At 41.7% G+C, this 20,815-nt stretch overlaps 1 protein-coding gene across 1 annotated transcript in view; it reads left to right on the forward strand.

Moving 5' to 3' along the window:
- The window catches only part of LOC102211898 (mitogen-activated protein kinase kinase kinase kinase 4), a 61,645-nt gene that overhangs the window by 35,051 nt on the left and 5,779 nt on the right, over positions 1–20,815 (forward strand). Inside the window, exons 15-30 of the mRNA XM_013908843.1 lie at positions 1,968–2,033; positions 6,250–6,564; positions 7,950–8,084; positions 10,137–10,274; positions 11,783–11,853; positions 13,186–13,265; positions 15,154–15,233; positions 15,442–15,536; positions 16,118–16,202; positions 16,357–16,524; positions 17,391–17,496; positions 17,594–17,749; positions 17,860–18,003; positions 18,297–18,431; positions 18,599–18,699; positions 19,391–19,540. Of these exons, the coding sequence (XP_013764297.1) occupies positions 1,968–2,033; positions 6,250–6,564; positions 7,950–8,084; positions 10,137–10,274; positions 11,783–11,853; positions 13,186–13,265; positions 15,154–15,233; positions 15,442–15,536; positions 16,118–16,202; positions 16,357–16,524; positions 17,391–17,496; positions 17,594–17,749; positions 17,860–18,003; positions 18,297–18,431; positions 18,599–18,699; positions 19,391–19,540 (2,025 nt within the window). The remainder of the gene's footprint in view (positions 1–1,967; positions 2,034–6,249; positions 6,565–7,949; positions 8,085–10,136; positions 10,275–11,782; positions 11,854–13,185; positions 13,266–15,153; positions 15,234–15,441; positions 15,537–16,117; positions 16,203–16,356; positions 16,525–17,390; positions 17,497–17,593; positions 17,750–17,859; positions 18,004–18,296; positions 18,432–18,598; positions 18,700–19,390; positions 19,541–20,815) is intronic.

Raw genomic sequence — 20,815 nt, forward strand, 5'->3', positions numbered from 1 at the left:
AGATGCTGTATTTAAATGCTATTAATATCTGTCTTATTTTACTGTGTGTGTGTGTGTGTGTGTGTGTGTGTGTGTGTGTGTGTGTGTGTGTGTGTCAGGGAGGTATCTGTACGTGTTAGTCTGATTACACAGATTACCTCAAAGTCATTAAGGTCAGCATGTGTAATGGATCTATCTGATGCTTCATTAACTTTCACTGTATGTGTGTTTAATTATGCGACAGGTTCAGTGAGCACATGATGTGATCTTGTATTATGTCAGATGAATAACACGTCTGCTGCTCCCAATCATCGCACACATCGATTGATTTAGCAAGTATTGCGTGATGTAGTTCAGTTCACTGTCAGCAGCTTCAGACTGTAGAGGTCGCCTCTCCAACTGGAAAGGGAATACTCATTACACAACCTTACTTGTTACAAATCTAAATGATTTGTAGCAAGTAAGGTCTGATTTCCCTTTAAAGAGTTGCAATGTGACATTTCTTACAGTACTGGTCAGGATGGGTTCCAGTTCTCACTGGATTAGTGGTGACGGTCACTTAAAAGTAGCTACAGCTCTGCTTTAATCGTGATGTCATGCTTTGAATCCTCCTGTATCGTCACAAAAACTTGGCATAGTTGTTTTTGGCCTTTTTTAACTTTTATTGACAGATACAGTGAAGAAATGACAGGAAAGCAGAGGGAGAGAGAGACAGGAGAAGGCATACGGCAAAGGGCTGTGGGCCGGACGCGTATGCCACGTGGTCGCCTGCTCAACACACTGAGCTAAACTGGGCCAGTGTGTTTGACTGGATCTTAAATCATCGTTCTGACTGGCACACATTTTCATGGCTTAAACCTGAGTATAAAATGGTTTTCTGGCGAAATGTAGAACAAATCAGCACAATATCCTTTATTTCTATTGATTGGTGACTTTCATCTAATACCACCAGAAGGTCATAAACCACACGGTCCAGATGACACATGTGAACAATACATCGAGTCGGTCACTTGAAGCTGGTTATAAAAGTGATTCGGTGCACACGCAGTTTTATCTTCTATCACTTTTACAGCAGTAAGCTTGTCTGTAGGCTGCTACAAAACTGTGTTGGTGCCTAAAACTAAAATTATCTTTCTATCAGTTGAACAGGAGAGGATTTTATTGTGCAAATTACCAGTAACATACCAGTTTAAATCAGATTAAGGTTTAAAATGTGCGTGACTGTGGTTGTGACCAGTTTGAGTGACAGCTGCGAGCTGTCTCTGAGGTTTCACCTCAGAACTGAACCTCGTGTTTGTGGTTTTAGTTGTTTTGGAGGACTTTTGACACATCCTTTCAATCTAAATACAAACTCATATGTAATGTCACTGTGGCTTTGTTCTTGTTTTCCTGTTGTCACGTGTATCACTGTAGAGTTCAGTGTAGCATGATTCCTGTCTCAGGTGTAATTGTTAGTGCTTCCTTGTTAACAAAGCTGTAATTAGTTTGTAGACTCAAGGCCTCGGTTCTCACCCTGCAACAGTTTTGTCCTTGCGCGTCCTCACAGTGGCACCATCGATTGCTCGCAGATGAGGTGAGCTTCACCTTGGATCACTGCTCAGAGGGCGCTTACGTTTGTCCTGCAGACATTTGATTTGTAATCAGGTTAAGCTGCCGTTTCAGCTTAAACCCTGTTGAGTGTGACCCTTCACATCAAAGCCCAGTGAACACAATTTGAAGCCAATGGTGCAATCACTGAAAATATTTACATAGATTTGATTTGATTAACCAGTGTAAATGCAAAAAAAATTCAGTTTGTGCTACTTAGTTTTTTCTCTTTTTTCAGAGAAATTCAAATGAGGTTATAATGAAATATTTAAAGTTGAGTGTGGCGGCTAAAAGCTTCGTGCCATCTTGCACATTCTGAATATTTTAGTTCCCACCTCCTCAAAACCTCAGAACATCTTAATTAAAGTGTGTGTGTGTGTGTGTGTGTGTGTCCTGAACAGGATCAGGCAGGCAGACAGTGGAGTGCCGATGTGTCAGTGAGGCCTCTGGACTCTGTGGCAGAGCAGGTAACAATCCTTCACTTCATATTTGTTCATATATTTGCTTGTTTACCTGTCACTCACATACGAGTGACAGCAGGTGAATTTTCTCTTGAAATATTCCAAATGTGAGCCGATCCTTCATGTGGTCGATGAAAGCAAACAGCGTGGGAGTGTCCAGACTGCACCTCGTGTCTCTTTTTCTCTTGCTTTCTTTCACCATCTCTGTATGTTCTTATGAATGTGTTGCATGTTGTTAGATGTGTTATAAACCTGGATTCTCTTTTATTTTTAACACTTCATGAACAGCATCAGTGTAAACTGTTAACTTCTCTTATTTCTTATAGTTACAGCTTTTTTTTTTCTTGTAGCCTGACAGTAAAATTGAAACTATTCACAGACTTGTATTTGTTTAAATCTTTCTTAAGTAGAAATTTTCTGACATGTGAGGTGAGAAAAAATGTGTTGCTGACAAGAGAATAAGGTTTAACCCAAAGACTGAAATGCAGACAGAGAGACAGCAGTTGGCTGTTGTTTGCGTCTCAGGTGGATGGAAGATGAAAAGATGTGCGAGTGAAGGCAGATGAAGAGTCAGAGGTGAAGCAGGTGGTGGTAATTGATCGTCTGCGTTTCATGTTTGAAGTGAAGTTTACGGAGGGTGACAGACCTGTTTGTTCTGGTGAAGTTTATTATTTAAAGTTCTCAGTCAGAGATTAGAGGTTTGTAATTTTCAGTGTGAGACTACTGCAGGAATGCAGAGAAGTCTCTGAGGAATCACTGACTGACACTTTACTGTACCGATAGATCAGTTCTCAGTTTAAAGCCAAACCTTATCACAGCTTGGCATCTCTTTTTGTTTTAAAAGGCTTTCCTCTCCATCTCTCTCTCCACTGATCCCAGCACGCCTCCCATCCTCAGTTGGGTCCTCCTTCCATCCATCCCTCTGCTCGCAGCATGGGATCTCTTTCGCTTCCAGCAGCTCTCTTTTAACTTGTCTTGGGATGATACTATCTAACCTCAGTAGATGTTTCAACATAAAAATTTGCAAAACATGGTTATATTTCTAATGCTCATACTCTTCATCTCCTTCTTTAGTTCTAAAGACGCACATCTCTGTATTGTTATGATTTTGTGGTGTGATTAGACTTCTTAATTTGTGCTCCACCGCCTGCGCTGACTGTTCAATGGTAAATGGCCTGTATTTGTATAGCGCTTTTACTAGTCCCCCCTAGGGACCCCAAAGCGCTTTACACACCCAGTCATCCACCCATTCACACACACATTCACACACTGGTGGAGGCAAGCTACAGTTGTAGCCACAGCTGCCCTGGGGCAGACTGACAGAATAATTACATTATACATGATCTTTTCTGATGTGAGAAGTACACATGTATTGTGTGTTTGAGTCGATCATTTTTCCTTCTTCAACAGTTCAGTCTGGTTTGGTGTTCGGTGACTTTTTAGACTACAAACAGAATATCAGACCTTACCATGACACTGAGTCAGGAAAGACTGCGTTTCGAGTGATCGTGGAGTCGGGTGTGGGTGAGATGGTTAGGTTGGCGAGGCAAGAGTGGACAAACTGTGCTTGTGGGCAGGCAGATAGAAACGCAGACTGGTGGTGGAGGCAGAGTGAGAGCAGGCAGGTGAAGGCTGCTTTTGTGCTGCAGGAGGGTGGAGGCTGAGCTGGGCACACGAGAGAAGTGAAGAGCTGACAGTCAACTGAGTATAAGAGACTAGAAGCACTAAGGTGACTAAAGTGGGCAGCTACTAAGTTAAGTTAATTGCAGTTTTGAGCCCCAAATGTTCATCTGAGTGAAGAAATCTGATTATTTATTTATTATTTTATTTTATTTAGAAAGAGGGGCAATACATATTAATGAACATTTTAACAAATGTAAATATGCCAGATTATAGCCTTGGGCTAATTTCCATCTGCAGACCCTCTGACAGGTTGGTGTTAAACACAAGTTAGTAAAACATACAGAGACAATATTTACAGATCATGTGACAAGGACAACAACAGTGATCACATTATAGTAGAACAAACAATGACAAGAAGAGTGGACAACAGAGGACAATATAGATTTCGATAACGGAAACACATCAATTATATTGCACAAACCCCAGTATTGCACATGCGCTGACTGTCCTGATACAGACCCTGTGCACGAGAAAATGCTAACTTCCTGTTTTAAGACCGGACGTAGGGTTGTACATTTCCGGTAGCTTTACTTTGAGGTCAATCGCTACTGTGAAGATGGATTCCTAAATTATGCCCAAAATTGCGTAAAGTTACAAAGAGCAGAGGTGGGAACACTCACCACTGCTGTGTCATAAAAAAATCAAATGATCAATTTTGACGTTTGAAGAGTGCAGATCGATTGGTTGTTTACATCACTCAACACGAGCAGAACTGCATTACTGCATGCAGAAGACACATCGTCCACATCTCTGTATAGTGACAGTTCTTATGATTGAAACTGGGAAATGTTCAGCATTCAAACTACAGGTGAACATTAGTCAAAGGTTTTCCCATTATGTCGATATGCACAGGGCAGCAGCAGAGTATGGCAGTCTGAGTTTTACTCATTTCCATCACTGTAACAGAACACATGGATTTCCTCTGTTGTCTGTTTTGGTTCTATTTTCTCTGTTCAGATGTTTATCTTGATTGAGGTTTATGTTTTAGCTGGAAGAAAAACAAGCTCTGGTCTGAGATTATATATAGATCTGAAATTAGTGATAGTGATTCTCTATTTTGTCTCCGTCTCACAGTGTTGGACAGCAGACGGTGTGTTTGTAATGTTTCTGTGTGTAGGCCTTGTGTTCAGGCGCAGTTTAGTTAAACAGGATTAGGAAACTATGCTGTGCATTCTGACTGCGGCTTCCATGTTGTTTCCTCATTCTCAAGAAAACTGCATTAAAGTGATTTAAAGCCGTTTTCCCTCGATGGCAGCAAATACCTGAGCTGCTGTAGTTGTTGTCTTAAGCACAGACTGGACGTCGTTGTTAAATTGTTCTCACAAATCCTGAAGCAATTTCTTTTTAACCTACTTACTTTCCCCGTGTTTCTGTTCTCTAATAAACCACTATAACAGTTCATGCTTTAATATGTCATATTTATTGTCATGTGACTAATGTGACTCTGGCCAAATCAGACCATAAAGCAGAGCGTGCAGTTTTAACAGATCTGATACTGTGTGCTGAAGGCTGATCTGCTTTAAATATTGCCAGGATACATAAATTCATCCATGTTTTTGTAAAAAAAAATATCATTTTAATTCATGTTCCGGACAATATAAAATTCCTGTTGGATGTGTTTAAGAAATGAATACATTTATAGTTAAATACTGATGTGCAGACGACACCATTGGCTGATTTATTTACAGCTTCATTCCTGTCAGTGTTTGCTGTTTAATGAATGTTTCCCCTGTTTGTTGCTTTACCAGTTTGTGTTGTTGAAACTAGCTTAATAGGCCAGTGTGTGTTATATTTCTGTGCTATATCTGTGGGCTGAGCCTGGGAGTGTCCTTTTCATTGGGGATGCACAGCTAACATTTGACCTTTGTTACCCTCATAGTCGGCATATAGTTATATACTGTATTTGATACAGATGTACAGAGTTAGTTGTACACGAGTTGGAGTGGACCAAACCATGTAGCACTGGTTAGGACAAATTTGGTGCCATATAAAATGGGGTGTCAGCACTAGATTGCTAAAATAAAGCTTAAAACGAAATTTTGTTAGCAAAGAAAATCAATAGCCACGTCTTTAGTTTTTTCTACTACAATTGATTGCTAAGCATGACCATTTAAATTGACGACTTAAAAGTGACCGTTGTACAGTTAAAACACTTATTTTAAGTGTGCATATTAAGCCATTAGGCCATTTAAAAAGCCACTCTATCAAAAAAAGGGTTATTCCACATAAACTATACGTACATTTAGCTGAAGTCCATTTGTCTCGCCATAAATGACATTTGAGTGAAATCACATTTTCATGTTCATGGGGCATCTGCCACTTAAATCACTTTGACACTACTACTAGTAGTTAAATGAGCAAAGATGGTGGGAAACGTTTCAGTTTGTCTTTGTTCATGTGATTGTGTTACATTTGAATCTTGTGAGTAGCTTTGTAAACTGTTTGGGTGTTACTTTGTAACACAGTATACACGCCGTTTAAGAAGGACACTTCCAGGCTTTGTCAGTTTGTATTTCTGCTCTTCATGTTTGCTACATAGAGAGCAGTGGCTCCAAACCAGCTGCTTCAGCGTAAGGCCCAGCATTCGCAGTCTCGGCTTCAGTCGCAAGCTAAGTCCCAGCCCCTGGCCCAGCATCAGCAGCCCTCAGCGGGCAGGAGATCCCACCGCACCCTGCCCAAGGACCAAACCCAACTCCTGTCCCTGCAACACGACCACAGACACAGGGAGAAAGAGCAGCAGAGGAAAAGAGAAATGCCTGTGGCATCACCCCACAAGCTAACGGCTAATAGCGGGAACGCTGCTGCTGCCGCCGCCGCCTCTCCCAGGCGCTCTCCAGTCAGTCAGAGCTCAGCGGTAAACCCTGCCCCCCTCAGCCTGCTAGCATCTTCATTTCTTCTACACCCTACCTGGTCTTTTTGTACTTTCAATTCTTGCTCACCGGTGCGAATATCATGCACTTTTTTTATTTGTTGTCAAAGTGCAAACATTTCATTTTTGCAACGCTGTGATGATTTAATCAGCTTTGGCTTTGTTGCTTTTCATGTAAATGCATGATGACAGATGAAAGACTGTCTGTGGGGGGTGGAGGCTGAGGGTGCATGTGGTTTCTGGCTTCTATTCATATCATCGAAGCTAAACCACACAAGGAACATGAACATGACCCACTGGTGTTATTTACAGAAATATGTTGAGACAGTCACATGATCGTGGTGATTGAAAAACATTTGTTTCTGCTCCTGATGTTATATTAGACACTCTCCAAACCACAAATTTCTGAACATGTTGAAAATATTTAAGCCTGAGCGCCTCGAAAGGAGAACAGGTTGAAACACAGTCAGGGCTTCACAGTCTGCCTTTAGGACTTTAATGTCAGGGAAGCAGAGCTGTGTCACAAATATAATATGCTTTTCGTTATTTTTCAAAGCTATACTGTACAATAGTTTATATTAAACATTAGGGCAGTTCAGCTCAGTCTTCAGACTAGTCTAAATGCACAGTTTCATGGCAGCTCTGTTTAGATTTCCTTTATTTTAGCCTTTGGTTCCGTGTAATAAGAGACTATTCATAATATGCTCTTCTCAGAAACACATCTCGCCTGCCATCTCCTCTTTAAATGTTTTGCTTGTGAGGGGCAGCGAATCACAGGAAAGTTTTATTAAAATAGGGTTGGCTTAAAGGGAAAGCTGTATATGTTAAACAAAGACGCCGGTATAAGATAGATGAGGATTATTTTGAACCAAGAACCTGACAAGACGACTCTAGAGTCCAAGAATGAAAAGATGGTGCAAAGATCAGCATAAAAAGTTGCCTTTGAGGTTTTATATTTTCATATGTTGTTACATGCTTGTTGAGAGATTAAAGGCACATTATTACATAAACTAGACCCCCCGATAGTTATGTGGACAATTTCAGTGTATAAACTGTTAAAGAAAATAAACTTTGAAGTAAATCAAGACTTTTTTTTTCACCCACGACACTTCAGAATCGGTTTAATTTGCCCTTCTTCTTCCTGCACAGGCTGTTTTTGTCTCTTTAGTCACTTCTCATTAGAAACATTTTCAGTCTCAGAAATGGCATCTTTCAAAATGTCATACACCTCAATGATAAAATTCAAAACTCATTCCAACCTTCATTCTAACCTCATTTAGATTAGCTCCTAACCAGACGACTGTGTCCGTTTGTTTATGTCTATTTAAAACCAGACATAAACAAACTTAATGGTTTGTTTTATATTTTAGATGGACTTCCACGAATCAAACTTAGCCAAATTGCTTTTAGCTGCTGGTCTTCCTGGCCAGATGCACTCGAGGCTGGGCTCCGGAAGCAGCTCTAGTCCTTGTACCCCAGCCATGCAGAGAGCTCACTTCATCCAGGTATACAACAGATGTGTCACATAGCTCATGCATGCAATTGTGCAATTCTAACACTTTGGGTAAGGCTACAGTCCCACTAGAGAAAACGATGAATGGAGACCGCTGTGTGACCAAAATTATTGCAGTTAACTTTGAAAGGATCACTTCAACGATGGGGACCAAGTCTGGGGACCACTCAGGCAGTTGCTGTCTTCAAACTTTGGCGCATTAAGTTAGTGATGAAATGGCAACAAGGCAGCTTTCAGTTTTGAGTAGGAAAGGGCATTAGTGCAGTTAATTAAGTCTGTTCCCATCAGACTTGTATTGTTGTATCTGAACCAGGGTGGACTCACACAGCCAACAATGCACAATCTGCAGATCAAACGTGACCGTCTTAGACTGGGCCAAACGTGGCAAATGTACCAACAAGCAGACATAGCTTGTTCATTTCTTTAATCACCTGCATTTTATTAAGAGCAAGTTTGCTCATCAAAAATGAGGACATGAATAATGCGTGCAGGGTTTCTGTTTTTCTCTCTGAAACGTGGCATTTAGAATAAATGTTTATAAGGGTGAACTCTTCTGTTACACGTTGCTGTAACAGAATGTGTGCGTGGTCCTGAGAAGAGAGACTCGGGTGGAGCGAAGTTACAAACTATTCCTCCATGAAACCTCGAATCTGTGTCCAGCAGCTTAATGAAGATGCTGTTATTGTGCTGTGTGCATAAATGCTTGCATTTATGTTTTTCTGCAGTATGTGAAACTGAGCTCTGCACCAGGGCCTTGCTCTCTGAAGAAATGTTATGTGCGTAGTTTGTTGGCTTTGCTACTGATGGTGCAGCTGTGATGAGCTGATAGAGAGGAACAGGAACACTCCTGAGTGATAAGATCAACCCTAACTTGACTGTCATTCATTGCGTCATTCACAGAACCTGCGGATCATGATGCTGTGAAACATGATACAGAGCCAGAGAATTTAACGTGTATAATAACTTACAGATGGAAGTTTTAAAAACAGCGTTTTGTCCCGTTGCATTTGGACATTATTTCTTATTAATAATAGCATAGCCGGTCAAATATCAAAGTCCAATTAATAGCTGGATTTTAAGAAAGAAGAAGCTAAGAAATAAATATTGCCGCTCCTCTGTGTGTGCGCACTGCTGAGAAACAACAGGGAGATTGTGTACCGATTTAGTAACGTGAATAAATGCCTGAAACATTGGAAGCTGCTCTGCTCGCTGGAAAGAAGGAAACGACATGGACTGGATCTGGATTCTCCGTCTCCTCACTTTGACACTTCAGTTCTGCTCCGTTTCAATAAAATCTGTCTTATTGCAGAGGAGGAATATGTGGAGCAACAGGACAAAGCCAAAGTTTTGGCACTGCACACAGTTTTGACACATCCAGCCGTGACAATTACGCACTCTTTCTGATCGCAACTCTAATTCCAAATAAATGAGCATTCCTAGCAGCAACTGTCGTGCATGTTGGATGAAGATATGCTTTTCACTGTTAAATTTCAGCAGTGTTCAGTAAATAACCTGCCACAAACCTCTGTAACCTTTGATGGTGCAGATAAGTTGCACTAGTTGCAACATGTTGACAATCTGTCTACATTTATAAATGACATAGCAATTAATCACAACCCTTTGCCAACCTACTAGAAAGTGACTGCCCTCAGTCCAAGTCAGACCAAGATTTGTTGCCTTATGTTGAAAAGTGGTCAACCAGAGGTTGAGGCTGCTGCACGTTCGTGCCACAACTACTTGCAATTAGCCCCAGACAACAAAAACAAAATCACCATCCAACTATTCATTCTCCTTGGGGGGGGGGGGGTGTTGGAGCCTATCCCAGCTTCCAGGGTGCGAGATGTGGGGTACACCCCGAACAGGTCCCCAGAATGTCACAGGGCCTATTTACTCACAAACCTCTGGTGTTTCTTGGTCCCTCGGAGGTTGCCGTCCTGTTTTTACTCCAGTGTGACTGAAGCCTAATATGCTCATTTCATATAAATGCTAAGTGCTGTCACGAGGTACTATTTAATAACTTTTTACATTTTTTTTTTTTCCCCAGAATGAAAATCTTCGTTCAAGTCGGGATGCCCCACACAGCAGCTCTATGTCAGACATGGCCATCTCCCCTTTGTCCCTATTTTCTCCCGTGTCCCCAACTGACAGTGTCTTCTGGGACTCTGTGGAGACTCCACCCAAAGTGAGTATCATCTGTTTTTAGTTTCCAGCTCCTTACTGGGTCACGGTGCAGATTTGATGATTGGCGTGAACGAGACATAAGTTCAAGTGATGCATTTTGTTCTTCTGGCTCCCACCAAAAGAGGAAGTCTTTGTTGTGTCCTGCATCACATGAGCACAGGATAGAGAGTGTGTGTGTGTGTGTGTGTGTGTGTGTGTGTGTGTGTGTGTGTGTGTGTGTGTGTGTGTGTGTGTGTGTGTGTGTGTGTGTATTTGGCATCTTGTATTCTGATCAGTTGCCCAGCTAAGGAAGTGGTGCATTGAGCACGAGGTTGTTATGCGGCTGGTGTGTTTGTCGTCAGTCTTTTGTGTGTGCAGCAGATAGGAGGGGAGGAAGGGACTGTGTTTTACCTCGAGGTTTGTTGTGAAATGCCCCCAACTAAAATCATCTTTCTCACATTTACCTCATCTCACCTGCTAATATCGCAGCTCTCCCTGCTAAGTGATGTACAGAGTCGGTGTATTTACCAACAGAACACCATATGGGGTTGATGAAACAACTTATAAGTACTACAGAGACAGCAGGGGGGTGCAGTAAAGCTGTCTATTTGCTGTGTTATGTTGTTGATCTAACAGGAGGCCATATGGTGCTTATAGAGAGAGCAGCTAATAAGTCAGTACACTTTCTTGCAGTGTGGTGACTTGAACAAAGGAGTGGCTGTGAAAACACTGGGTTAAACAACACTACAGTGTGAGTTATGAGGCAGACATTAATGACTTTTCCTGTTGCCTGAATTCACATAACTTACCCTCTGAATAGTATTATGATGAAACTTAGAGGGCATTTTTATAAATCCCTAAATTTATAAAGGTTTTGAAATGCTCTTAAAAAAATGTTTTAAAAGCCTTATATTTGACGTGTCTAGCACAGTTGACGGGAAGCGATAGACACTGGTGCAGCTCAGTGTCTCTGTGGGTGTCTGCGCTTGTGCAGATGCAGGATGTGGGCAACTCGTGAGAAGGACGATAGGTATTTCCACAGCTCTCTTCCTGCATTCCTGGGTGTGTCTTCCTCTCTGTGACTTTGTCACTTGACCCAAGAGATGAGAGGTTAAAAGGCTGCCAGCTGCTTGACCGAAAAATACACACACACACACACACACAGATCTGAAAAGAGAAATTGCTCCGAGTCAGATAATATTTCCACACTCTATGATTTGGACGTGGCTTTGATGTGTTAAGAGGGGCAACATTGAAATGTTATGAAACAGCAAAGCCAAATGGTCTCATTAGTTTCTCAGTAATAAATGTCTCCCCGAGGGTTATTAAAGATTTTATTGCACTCTGCTCTGCAGCCTTTCAGGCATTGTAAATGTAAAGGTTTCATAACCACATAAACCTTTTTTAGAATTAGCTCTAACATACTTTGACTCGACAGAATATTTAGTTTGAAAACAAAAAATGAAATAATCAGGCGGGAGCTTTGTGTCCACGTGGTTTTATTAAATCTATTTTGCTTTGATCTTTCAGGTCCCAGAGCGCACCACCTCAAAGTATTACTGCAGGGAACCGATGATGGGACACAAGAGGGCCACCTCAAGGTAGAGCACTAATACACGATGTCCATACAAGAACCAGCGCTTGGTTCACCAAGTCTGTGCCAAACGTGGCTGCTAATGCAAGAGGGCTAACACGCGTAGGCTACACTAAGCTAGGTCCTGTTCATAATGTTAGCAGGTTGTCATTACAGTTCAGTCTGTACCAACACAATGAGTCTGGTGTGTGTGCAAAATTTGATTTGTCTGAGGCATTTTTTTGGATAAATTTTTGTATTAAAGTGTGTAATGTGATTGCCATTAGTAGAGACCATCACATGGGTTTGTGACAGAGCAGAAGTGTGTTTAAATGTTACAGGTTGCTCATTTTTCACACACAACAATATTAAAAACTCAGCAAGTGTCACTTGCAGTGACAAACCCACTAATAACTTTTAGCAGCACTTCAGTTTCCTCTTTCTTGAAGCGGTCTTAAGTGCAGTTTTTTGTTTTACAGAAACCCACTGCACACCACATCTGAAGTATTAGACAATAGCAACTAGCTAGTGACCGAATGGGAGCATGCAGCATCTAAATGACTAAACTTTACCCCAGAAGAGAGCAAAAAAAGATCAAATACAAAAACAAAGAGGGAAACTTGAGACTCTTACATGATGACTGTTGGTTTAACAACCATGTTACTCATTGTTTGTGGTGCAAGCAGCCATAAACCTCACCTGGGTTCTTCTTCTGCTGAGAAATGAACTCTTGGAGCAGTCAGCACAGACACAGTGTTTGTTTTTTAAAATGCACACGCCAATGCACGGGAATCAAACTCGATAATTAATGAGTTTTAATGCAGTTTCCAGAATCACAGTGAGAATAATTAGCTTCAGATGCAAAGCGTTGTTCAGCACCTCATTTGTCTACCAGCTCTTCACATTATCACATTATTTTACTGGTGTATATATCATATTTAGTATAAAATATTAATTGATATGAAGTTAAACATTTTATTTTAGTTGTAGTAAACTCTAGTAAACTGTCTTTTAAGCTGGCGAGTCATTTTTCTTTTAATGCCTCATTAGAATAAAATGTCTCTTTACCACAGTGTTGTTGGGCCTGATTTATTGTTGGTGTTTGTGTGGCGCTCTAAGTCAGCATGTCGGCATCCAACTCGGGAGAACAGCAGATCAGATTCATTTAGCCTGGATGATTATTTTTGATGAGATGAAAATAATGGTGGGAAAACTGTCACTGCAGTGACGGCGTGAAGGACGTTCTCAGATCAGGACAGAGAGATGTATAGTGTTGATCACAATTCAGCTCACTTCCTGTCTTTAACTGTCTTTAACTCTACGTCTGTAATGCTGTCTGTGTGTCTCTCTCGCCATCTAGTGGCAGTCCAGTGTCTGCAGCAGATAAGAGTGGGAGGTGTGCGTCCCATGGAGGCTCCTCTTTAAGCAGCAACCATCCAGGTGTGTGACGCCTAAACACAGCTCACCTCACCAACCTCAGTCCTGTGCTGTTGGAGTAACAGAGCACAGTGTCCTTGCCTTAGGGTTCAGTTTATATTGTCCACTAATAATCTTGGTTCTGCCATCTTTGAACAGCTAAAAGCACTCGTGTTATTTTAGTAATGACATGTGTTTGCAGTGTGTTTGTTTTTGACTGCTGTTCTCAGCAGCGCTTCAAATTTACACCTTACTTGCCCATGTGTGTGACACTAGTGTGAACAGCGTATGTGGGTGTGATCTCATGGGTGCCTGGCGTGGGTTGGGGGAGGGGTGTACGCATGCAGAGTACACTGCAACAGAAAGCACAACAACAGAGCGATGTATTCAAAGCCTGCCCTCTCCACCCGCGTCTCCGGCGAGAAAGAAACAACCAAGTCATCTTTTTCAAAGTTCTGCTTGGTGTGTCCTCTGTGGTCGGCAGCAAGGAAGCTGCACTTCTGCTGGGATAGACAGAGGGGAGAATATGTTTAGGATTTCAAAGTTGCCCTCTGCGTGTAGTTGGAAGGAAACACCGTTTGATGCCTCCCACTCAGTTTGGCTGCTGGCCTCAGCCTCCTTTGTTCGAAGTCACAGATCAGACATTGTTCTTGACAGTCGTGTAGCTCCTCTGTGGTTAGACGAAACCTTTATCTACTCATGCTACAACTGAGAGAAAGCCGCTTACTGCTTTGTAAATAGTAAAAGGAGCGTTTGATGTCTCGATTTATTGAATGTGTGATACTTAGGCTTACTTAGGTGCCCCGATGATGTTATTTCCACGAACACTTTTGATTCCAGCAGCACAGAAAAACTTTCTTCTCTCTCACACTTGATGGAAACACAACAAACAGGAGTTGTTTCCTGTTTTGTTCCATAAAACAAACTCTTTATAAACAGTCGTTCTTTGGGTATTTAATTACCTTCTTGAACGACTTGATAACCAACCATAATGTAACTGTCCTGTACTTCATGATTACAATGCATCACATGAATCTGTGGAAAATATAAAGGGACTGTTTGAAGTGACAGCATGACAAAGGCTTTATTTTTAGTCCATTGTTTTTGTTTTACAGGCTAAATCTTTACTGTATTGATTTAGTTTCTATTGTTAAAGTTTGAGCTGCAGTATTGTGCAGTTTTCAGGGAAATGGCTCTAAAACCCAACAGTAAACTACCAACCAGCACCAAGAGCAGTTAGACACCAAGTGGTGAGCCAGATACTTCTGTCATGTGGAGATAAAAAAAAATAGAAAGAAAATAGAGCCCATTTGGACAGAGCGCAGCTGAAATGCTAGTGTATAAGTTTAAGTAAACTGTGGGCTGGACTTTTAAAAGGTGGATTGTAAATCACTTTTCTTCAAATACACTATGAACAACATGCCTCTGTCTTATGGAAACTTAAATAGATTTTTATTTTAAATCACCTGGGCAGTTTAGGGAGTCATTATTAGACATTCCCCTGGAAGCTGCAGGTGGAGCACACAGTAATGCAGTGACATGAAGCTGAGATTGTGGTTCACACATTTGCCTAACGAGCTACAGATTGTCCGTTCGATCCCGGGAGGAGATCCAAGTCATTTCAGTCTTTTCCCAGAGAGGGCATCCAACATTTAAAAAAATCTGTCAAATCAAACATACCGAGCTGCCCACTGTGGTGACCCTTTGTGAATAAGGGAGCATTTTTTAGATTCAGAAGTGTTGCTGTAGACAATGAGGACAGTACAGCTCGAGTAACCTGCCTGAACTAGCTCACAGCCTTGGGTCCATTTACTGTCTTTAAAGCAGTCTGGCAAGAAACAGGTATATTTACACATGAGATTCCACATGTAACTCTCACAGTTACTGATGCTAACATATGTGTGTGTCTTAGGTTACTTCAAGCTGGAAAGTCCCCTCCTGCAGCACCACCCGCACAGGAAGCTGGATAACATAAGCAGTGGACACACACAGGTAAGTGTTGTTGGAGCATGTGTGCAGTCTCACTGGTTTATAGATTTAAATTGTTTCAGTATATCATAGTATCAGTACAAAGCATGCATGCACATGTCATCTAGATCCCTCTTCCTCATTGATTTGAAACTTGCTTCATCACATTAACATCTATGATTTTTCTCTCTGTCCAACTCATTTTTCCGGCTACTTCCTTTTCCTCTCGCAGGGAATAAAACCCGCTCTGGGTCGGCTTAACAAGGCCGCAGAATACTCTTCTTCTAGCGATGAAGTCGGCAGCAGTGATGACGAGGAGCGAAGCGGGTAACCAAACACATCCTCAGTGTATTTATGATACTGTGTTCTTATTGTTAGAGGTTATTGTTTAAGAAATGTTCCCATCAAGCTCATCATGTGTTTGACCTGCTCGACAGTTTCTTTTAGCAAAAAAACAAAGTGTCCTGCTGCACATGAAGGAGTGAAGCAACTCTTTTAGTTTCCAAACAGCACTGTGACGAAACATGTGTTGCAAGATTTTTTTTAAACTGATATTTAGAATCTAGTAAAAAGTCACAAAATTAGTAATTCTGCTGCATCTACTGGGAGAAATGAGCACTGAAATATTTCTGCTAAGTATGAAGAGGAAATGAAATCCAAGTCTGTTTATTGTGATTTCAATTCCTGTGGCAGTAAACCTGGGAGAAGCCAAGTATCTCATTGGTTTAACAGTCCTGAAAGCAAATTAGTGTTACTATAGTGTTGTTTGTGAGTTAGTCACAGTCTGAAACAGCAGGTGTCATTAGGATCCAGTGTGTTGCTTTTATTGCATCAGTCTTGTTTCTAACTATGAAATGTGACATCTGCAGTCGGTCTCTAGTCTAAAATCTCGAGCGGTATGTTTCAAGGTCTGGCATGTCCAATGGAAAAGGGAAATACTTCAGAGGAATACCCGACGGCATCGTCCTGCAGCCTCACCACAATCTCAACCAGGTACTGAGCAAACACAACCACAGAGCACACGTGACTGTCTGCTCTGTGGTCAGTTGTGTAAAAAAGCTGACTTCCTACCTCCCAGCTTTAACATTCATTCATGTGACGCCTCACAGTTACTCAAGTTACATCCTGTCCTGGTATTGCTCTATAGATTTCGCAGTTGGGTTCAGATGACACCTACTTGCTACCAGACCTTCTGCAAAAAATTTCTTCCTCTAGTCCTACCCACAATGCATTCATCCAGCAGCAGCGAGCACGGGAACTCGGCTATTTGAGATCGCCCACATCTCCCGGATCCCCCACACACCACGATCTACATGTAAGTAAAAAATCAGCACAGATTTCTCAGAGCTTTGCTCATTGTGATCATCAGCATCCCTGTTTATCATTCAGTGTACACCACAGCGACGTTCAGCAGTGTTGTTCATAATGAAAACAGTATATCATGCTCTTTATTATGTTGCTGTCATACTGTCAGTTTGTTTCAGTGGTGGATGTTCACGTTGAACACTGTCAAAGTAACTGCTGTGAGCCAAAAGCTCTAAACACTCGATGTCTTTTTACTCTTGAGATCAAATTGCATTGCTTTTGAGGGGCAACCAATCACTCAAAAGTTATCTTATATGATGAGAGCCTTAAAGAAAGACAGAGGATGAATTGATCGGCAGCATCAAAACCCAGTATAACATAAATATGGATTATTTTGAACTATGAATGAAAGCTACTCTAGTAGCATCCAAGAACAAAAGAATTAGATTGTAAATGAGAATAATAGTTGTTTGTTTTTTGTTTGTTTTCAAGACAAAGTGCTGATTAAGTTCAGATGGACTTACAGTTGTATCAGTATTAATGTCCTTGTGTTAATAAATGTCAACAGACTACTTGACATAAACCTTTGGGCTCATTATCATAGCCAAGGTTTAAATAAAGCGACAGACTGCATTAGGTATAAATGTCCACCAGAGGGAGGTAGTGGCACAGGCTGGGAGCTCAGTCTTCCTGGGTTTCAGTTTGGATTTCGAGTTAACGGAACTGTTGTTACTGATGTATGAAAACCATAATTTGTAACTGGTAAATTATATAAATGGTTTATGGTTTCATAACTGTAACTGCCTGTTGTGTTGTTTTTTTTGTTCGTTTTTTATTAAATTATAAAATCTCTTCCCTTGTCACTGTGCTCATCAGGATATCAGCAGTCCTACTGGTAAAAGCCCGACATCATCATCTTCCTCCTTCCTGCCCTTCATTGATCCACGATTGATCCCCATCTCATCACCACCACAAAGCCCGAGTGAGTTTTCTACCAGAGAGCCGAGCTACAGTTTGCTTTGTGAGCACAGTTTAGTTTTATTTTTTAAACTTTTATCTTGAATCATTTTTGCATTCAGCGGGCATTAAGGGCGAGCCACTGAAGAGAGAGAACCACAGGAAGGGCTCCGTGGTTAACGTGAACCCAACCAACATTCGACCACAGAGCGACACGCCAGAGATCCGAAAGTACAAAAAGAAGTTCAACGCGGAGGTTCTGTGTGCTGGATTATGGGGTATGTAGTTTTTATGTGTTTTATGTTGTTTGTGTTTTTAAATGAAGTAGATTTTTTCAGAAAATGATACAAACTGTGTCAGTGTTGATATTTTCTGTTTTGACGTGCAGGTGTGAATCTGCTGGTGGGCACAGAAAACGGTCTGTGGCTGCTGGATCGAAGTGGTCAGGGAAAGGTGTACCCGCTCATCAGCAGGCGACGGTTTCAACAAATGGATGTACTTGAAGGACTCAATGTGTTGATTACTATATCAGGTATATGTGCTGCATGTTCAAATGTTCAGAGCTACAGAAACAGTGACACAGAGTGCAGCACTCTGCCCTGCATAATGATTAAACTCTGCTTATAAGTTTTGCACAGTAGTTCAAAGAGACCACATTGCTGTAACTGTTTAACAGGTTTCTTCAGGTAAAACTGACACTTGTGTGTGGATGACTGCTCGATATTCGTGCTCTGTTCTGGTTTGCTCCGTCACCTCAAAGAAACTGATTAAAACTTTGTCACACTGAAGCAGGAGTCGTTTGCATCCTTCCCTCTCTGTCTGTAGGAAAAAAGAACAAGCTGCGTCTCTACTACTTGTCCTGGTTAAGGAATAAAATCCTGCGTAATGACCCGGAGGTGGAGAAGAGACAGGGCTGGACGTCAGTGGGTGATTTAGAGGGCTGTGTCCACTATAAAGTGGGTAGGTACACTAAATAAAAACAGAATGATATTTTACAGAGCTTCAAACTAATGCAGGTTACAGATGTTGTGTATGTAGTGATCTTTAGGAGCTACGTGTAGAATATGTGGTCTCAGATTTTTCACGCTCCTTACCGCTTGTTTTGTTTCTGTTTTTCTGTTTTCTAGTGCGTTATGAGAAGATAAAGTTCTTGGTGATTGCCTTGAAGAATGCTGTGGAGGTGTACGCTTGGGCCCCAAAACCCTACCACAAATTCATGGCCTTTAAGGTTGGTAACAAATTAATGAAATGCAATAAAAATAAGAGATACTGAAGATACAAGTTCATCAGTCTGTGGAGCTGTGAAATACTAATATCATGGAAAGTACTACTTATTCTACTTATTAGAAGGTTTTTTAGATGTTTGTAGTAATCGTAAAGTCACACAGTAGTTTATCTCAGACTTTTCTTCTAGTTGAAAACTTGAAGCACCTGCCTCTTTACTAACCAGTGTGTGTAGTCATGTAAACAGGCTGACATGCTGGTTTTAGCATGCTAACTAACAGCACTACAGACAAAGTGAAGCTAAGTTTAACATCGCGGTGTAACACCTAAGAACATCAGCCTGCTCAGCTTTCCTTTCCATTGATCGATTCATTGATTAAGTGGGTTATTGCTGTGTTATTTCCACAGTCGAACACTTGCATGTACACAGACAGGACACATCAGGTTCTGGGTCTCATAACCACAGACTCTCAGCAGAGATGTGTCCCATTTCTGTTTGTCCTCTGAGGCCTGAACTACTTTCTCTTCCATACTGTGTCACAGGCCAAAAATGGAAGAATTAGGTGGACTATCTTAGGATGGCAGCTTTTGTGACACTGCATTATTATTAATGGAGCAGTTTCACTTTAGATTATGTAATTAGGCTAATGTGCAAACTTATGTAACTTAATCATCGTGTCTGTGTGTCTGCCCAGTCCTTCAGAACTCTGCCTCAAAAGCCCCTTTCTGTTGACCTGACAGTGGAGGAAGGTCAAAGGTTAAAGGTCATCTACGGCTCCGTGTCCGGTTTCCACGCCATTGACGTAGACTCTGGGACACCATATGACCTCTACTTGCCGACACATGTAAGCATCTGCTCCGTTCTTCGTACTCTTTGAGGATCGTGTCATCACTTCGACTCAGGAGGTTGTGCGTGTCTGTTTGCATGTTTTGTTGGCACTGTTTTTGCCATAAAGGTGTGTGTCGAGTCTGTGATGTGGGATAGTTTGAGGGTTTCCCTGCTCTGCTCCATCACTGTGGCTCAACCTGTAGTTGTCATCGTGAGAGTTTTACATCTTTAAAGACTAAACCGATGTCTGATCTCTGTACCTGCAGCTTTCTGTTAAAGCAGCTTATTAAGTCATTTTCTTTCATTGATCAGCTCTCCAGTCGACCATATCACCTCACTCTTCATCTCTTAGTATACATCTCAGTATAGCCCTCCTCCCACTCACAGTCATGTCAGTCATTACTTTCCTGCATTTCTGCTCTGTTCCCTCCACTCTCCTCCAACACAGTCGATGGCTGTCAGAAACTATTCTTCCATCCGCTTCCTTTTCTCCCTCCCACTGTCACTCTATCATTCAAGGTACCACTGTTCATTTTCTCTTAATTTCGTCGTCTCTCTTTCTGCATTTACCAAAATATCATTGCTCGCCCTCACTCCGTCTGTGGGAACTAATATCAAACTGTTGTGACTCACCTTCATATGTGGTGTTTGAACTTTCATTAGATCTGCAGACACTGACTTGAGTGAAGCTGCTGTCACAGATCTTTTATGCGTGTACGCTGATTTTTCAGCTGATATTGAAATGTGGATGTTTTGACGAGGCACTGGAGCGTTTTATCATTTCCTGTGTGGCTGTGGAGGAGTTTGATTTGTGATGTTCTCTAGAATTAGCACAGCTTGACCCAACAGATTCATCACAGACTCGACACCGCCTCCTGAAAATGAGACCGACACGAGCAATGACACTAAAGGAGTCACATGCTTTAGTGTCATTGATGCAGGTGGCTGTAACTCAGGTGGGAGAGTAGGTCACCTACTAACAGTGGCTGGTGGTTCGATCCCAGTCTGCTCCAGTCTGCATGCCAAATATCCTTGGGCGAGATACTAACCCCATGTTGAAGCCGTCTGTTTACCATTTACATGTAGAAGGTGCTGTTCTCAAACTGTAACAAACCACAGCAGACCCGGTGACATTTTCAAGCTTTTCAGCTTTATTTACACCTGCACAGCAACAACCAATACAGGATCCGGTATAAGCTGGCGAGGCGTGATTGTAGATGCCACTCAGGCGCATCCATCTCACCTGCAGTGGCATCGCAAGCCACACCCTGCCACGTAAACCTAATAAACT

This window comes from Pundamilia nyererei, unplaced genomic scaffold (assembly GCF_000239375.1).
Source record: "Pundamilia nyererei isolate P.nyererei 1_Seehausen unplaced genomic scaffold, PunNye1.0 scaffold00001, whole genome shotgun sequence".
NCBI classification, from domain to species: Eukaryota; Metazoa; Chordata; class Actinopteri; order Cichliformes; family Cichlidae; genus Pundamilia; species Pundamilia nyererei.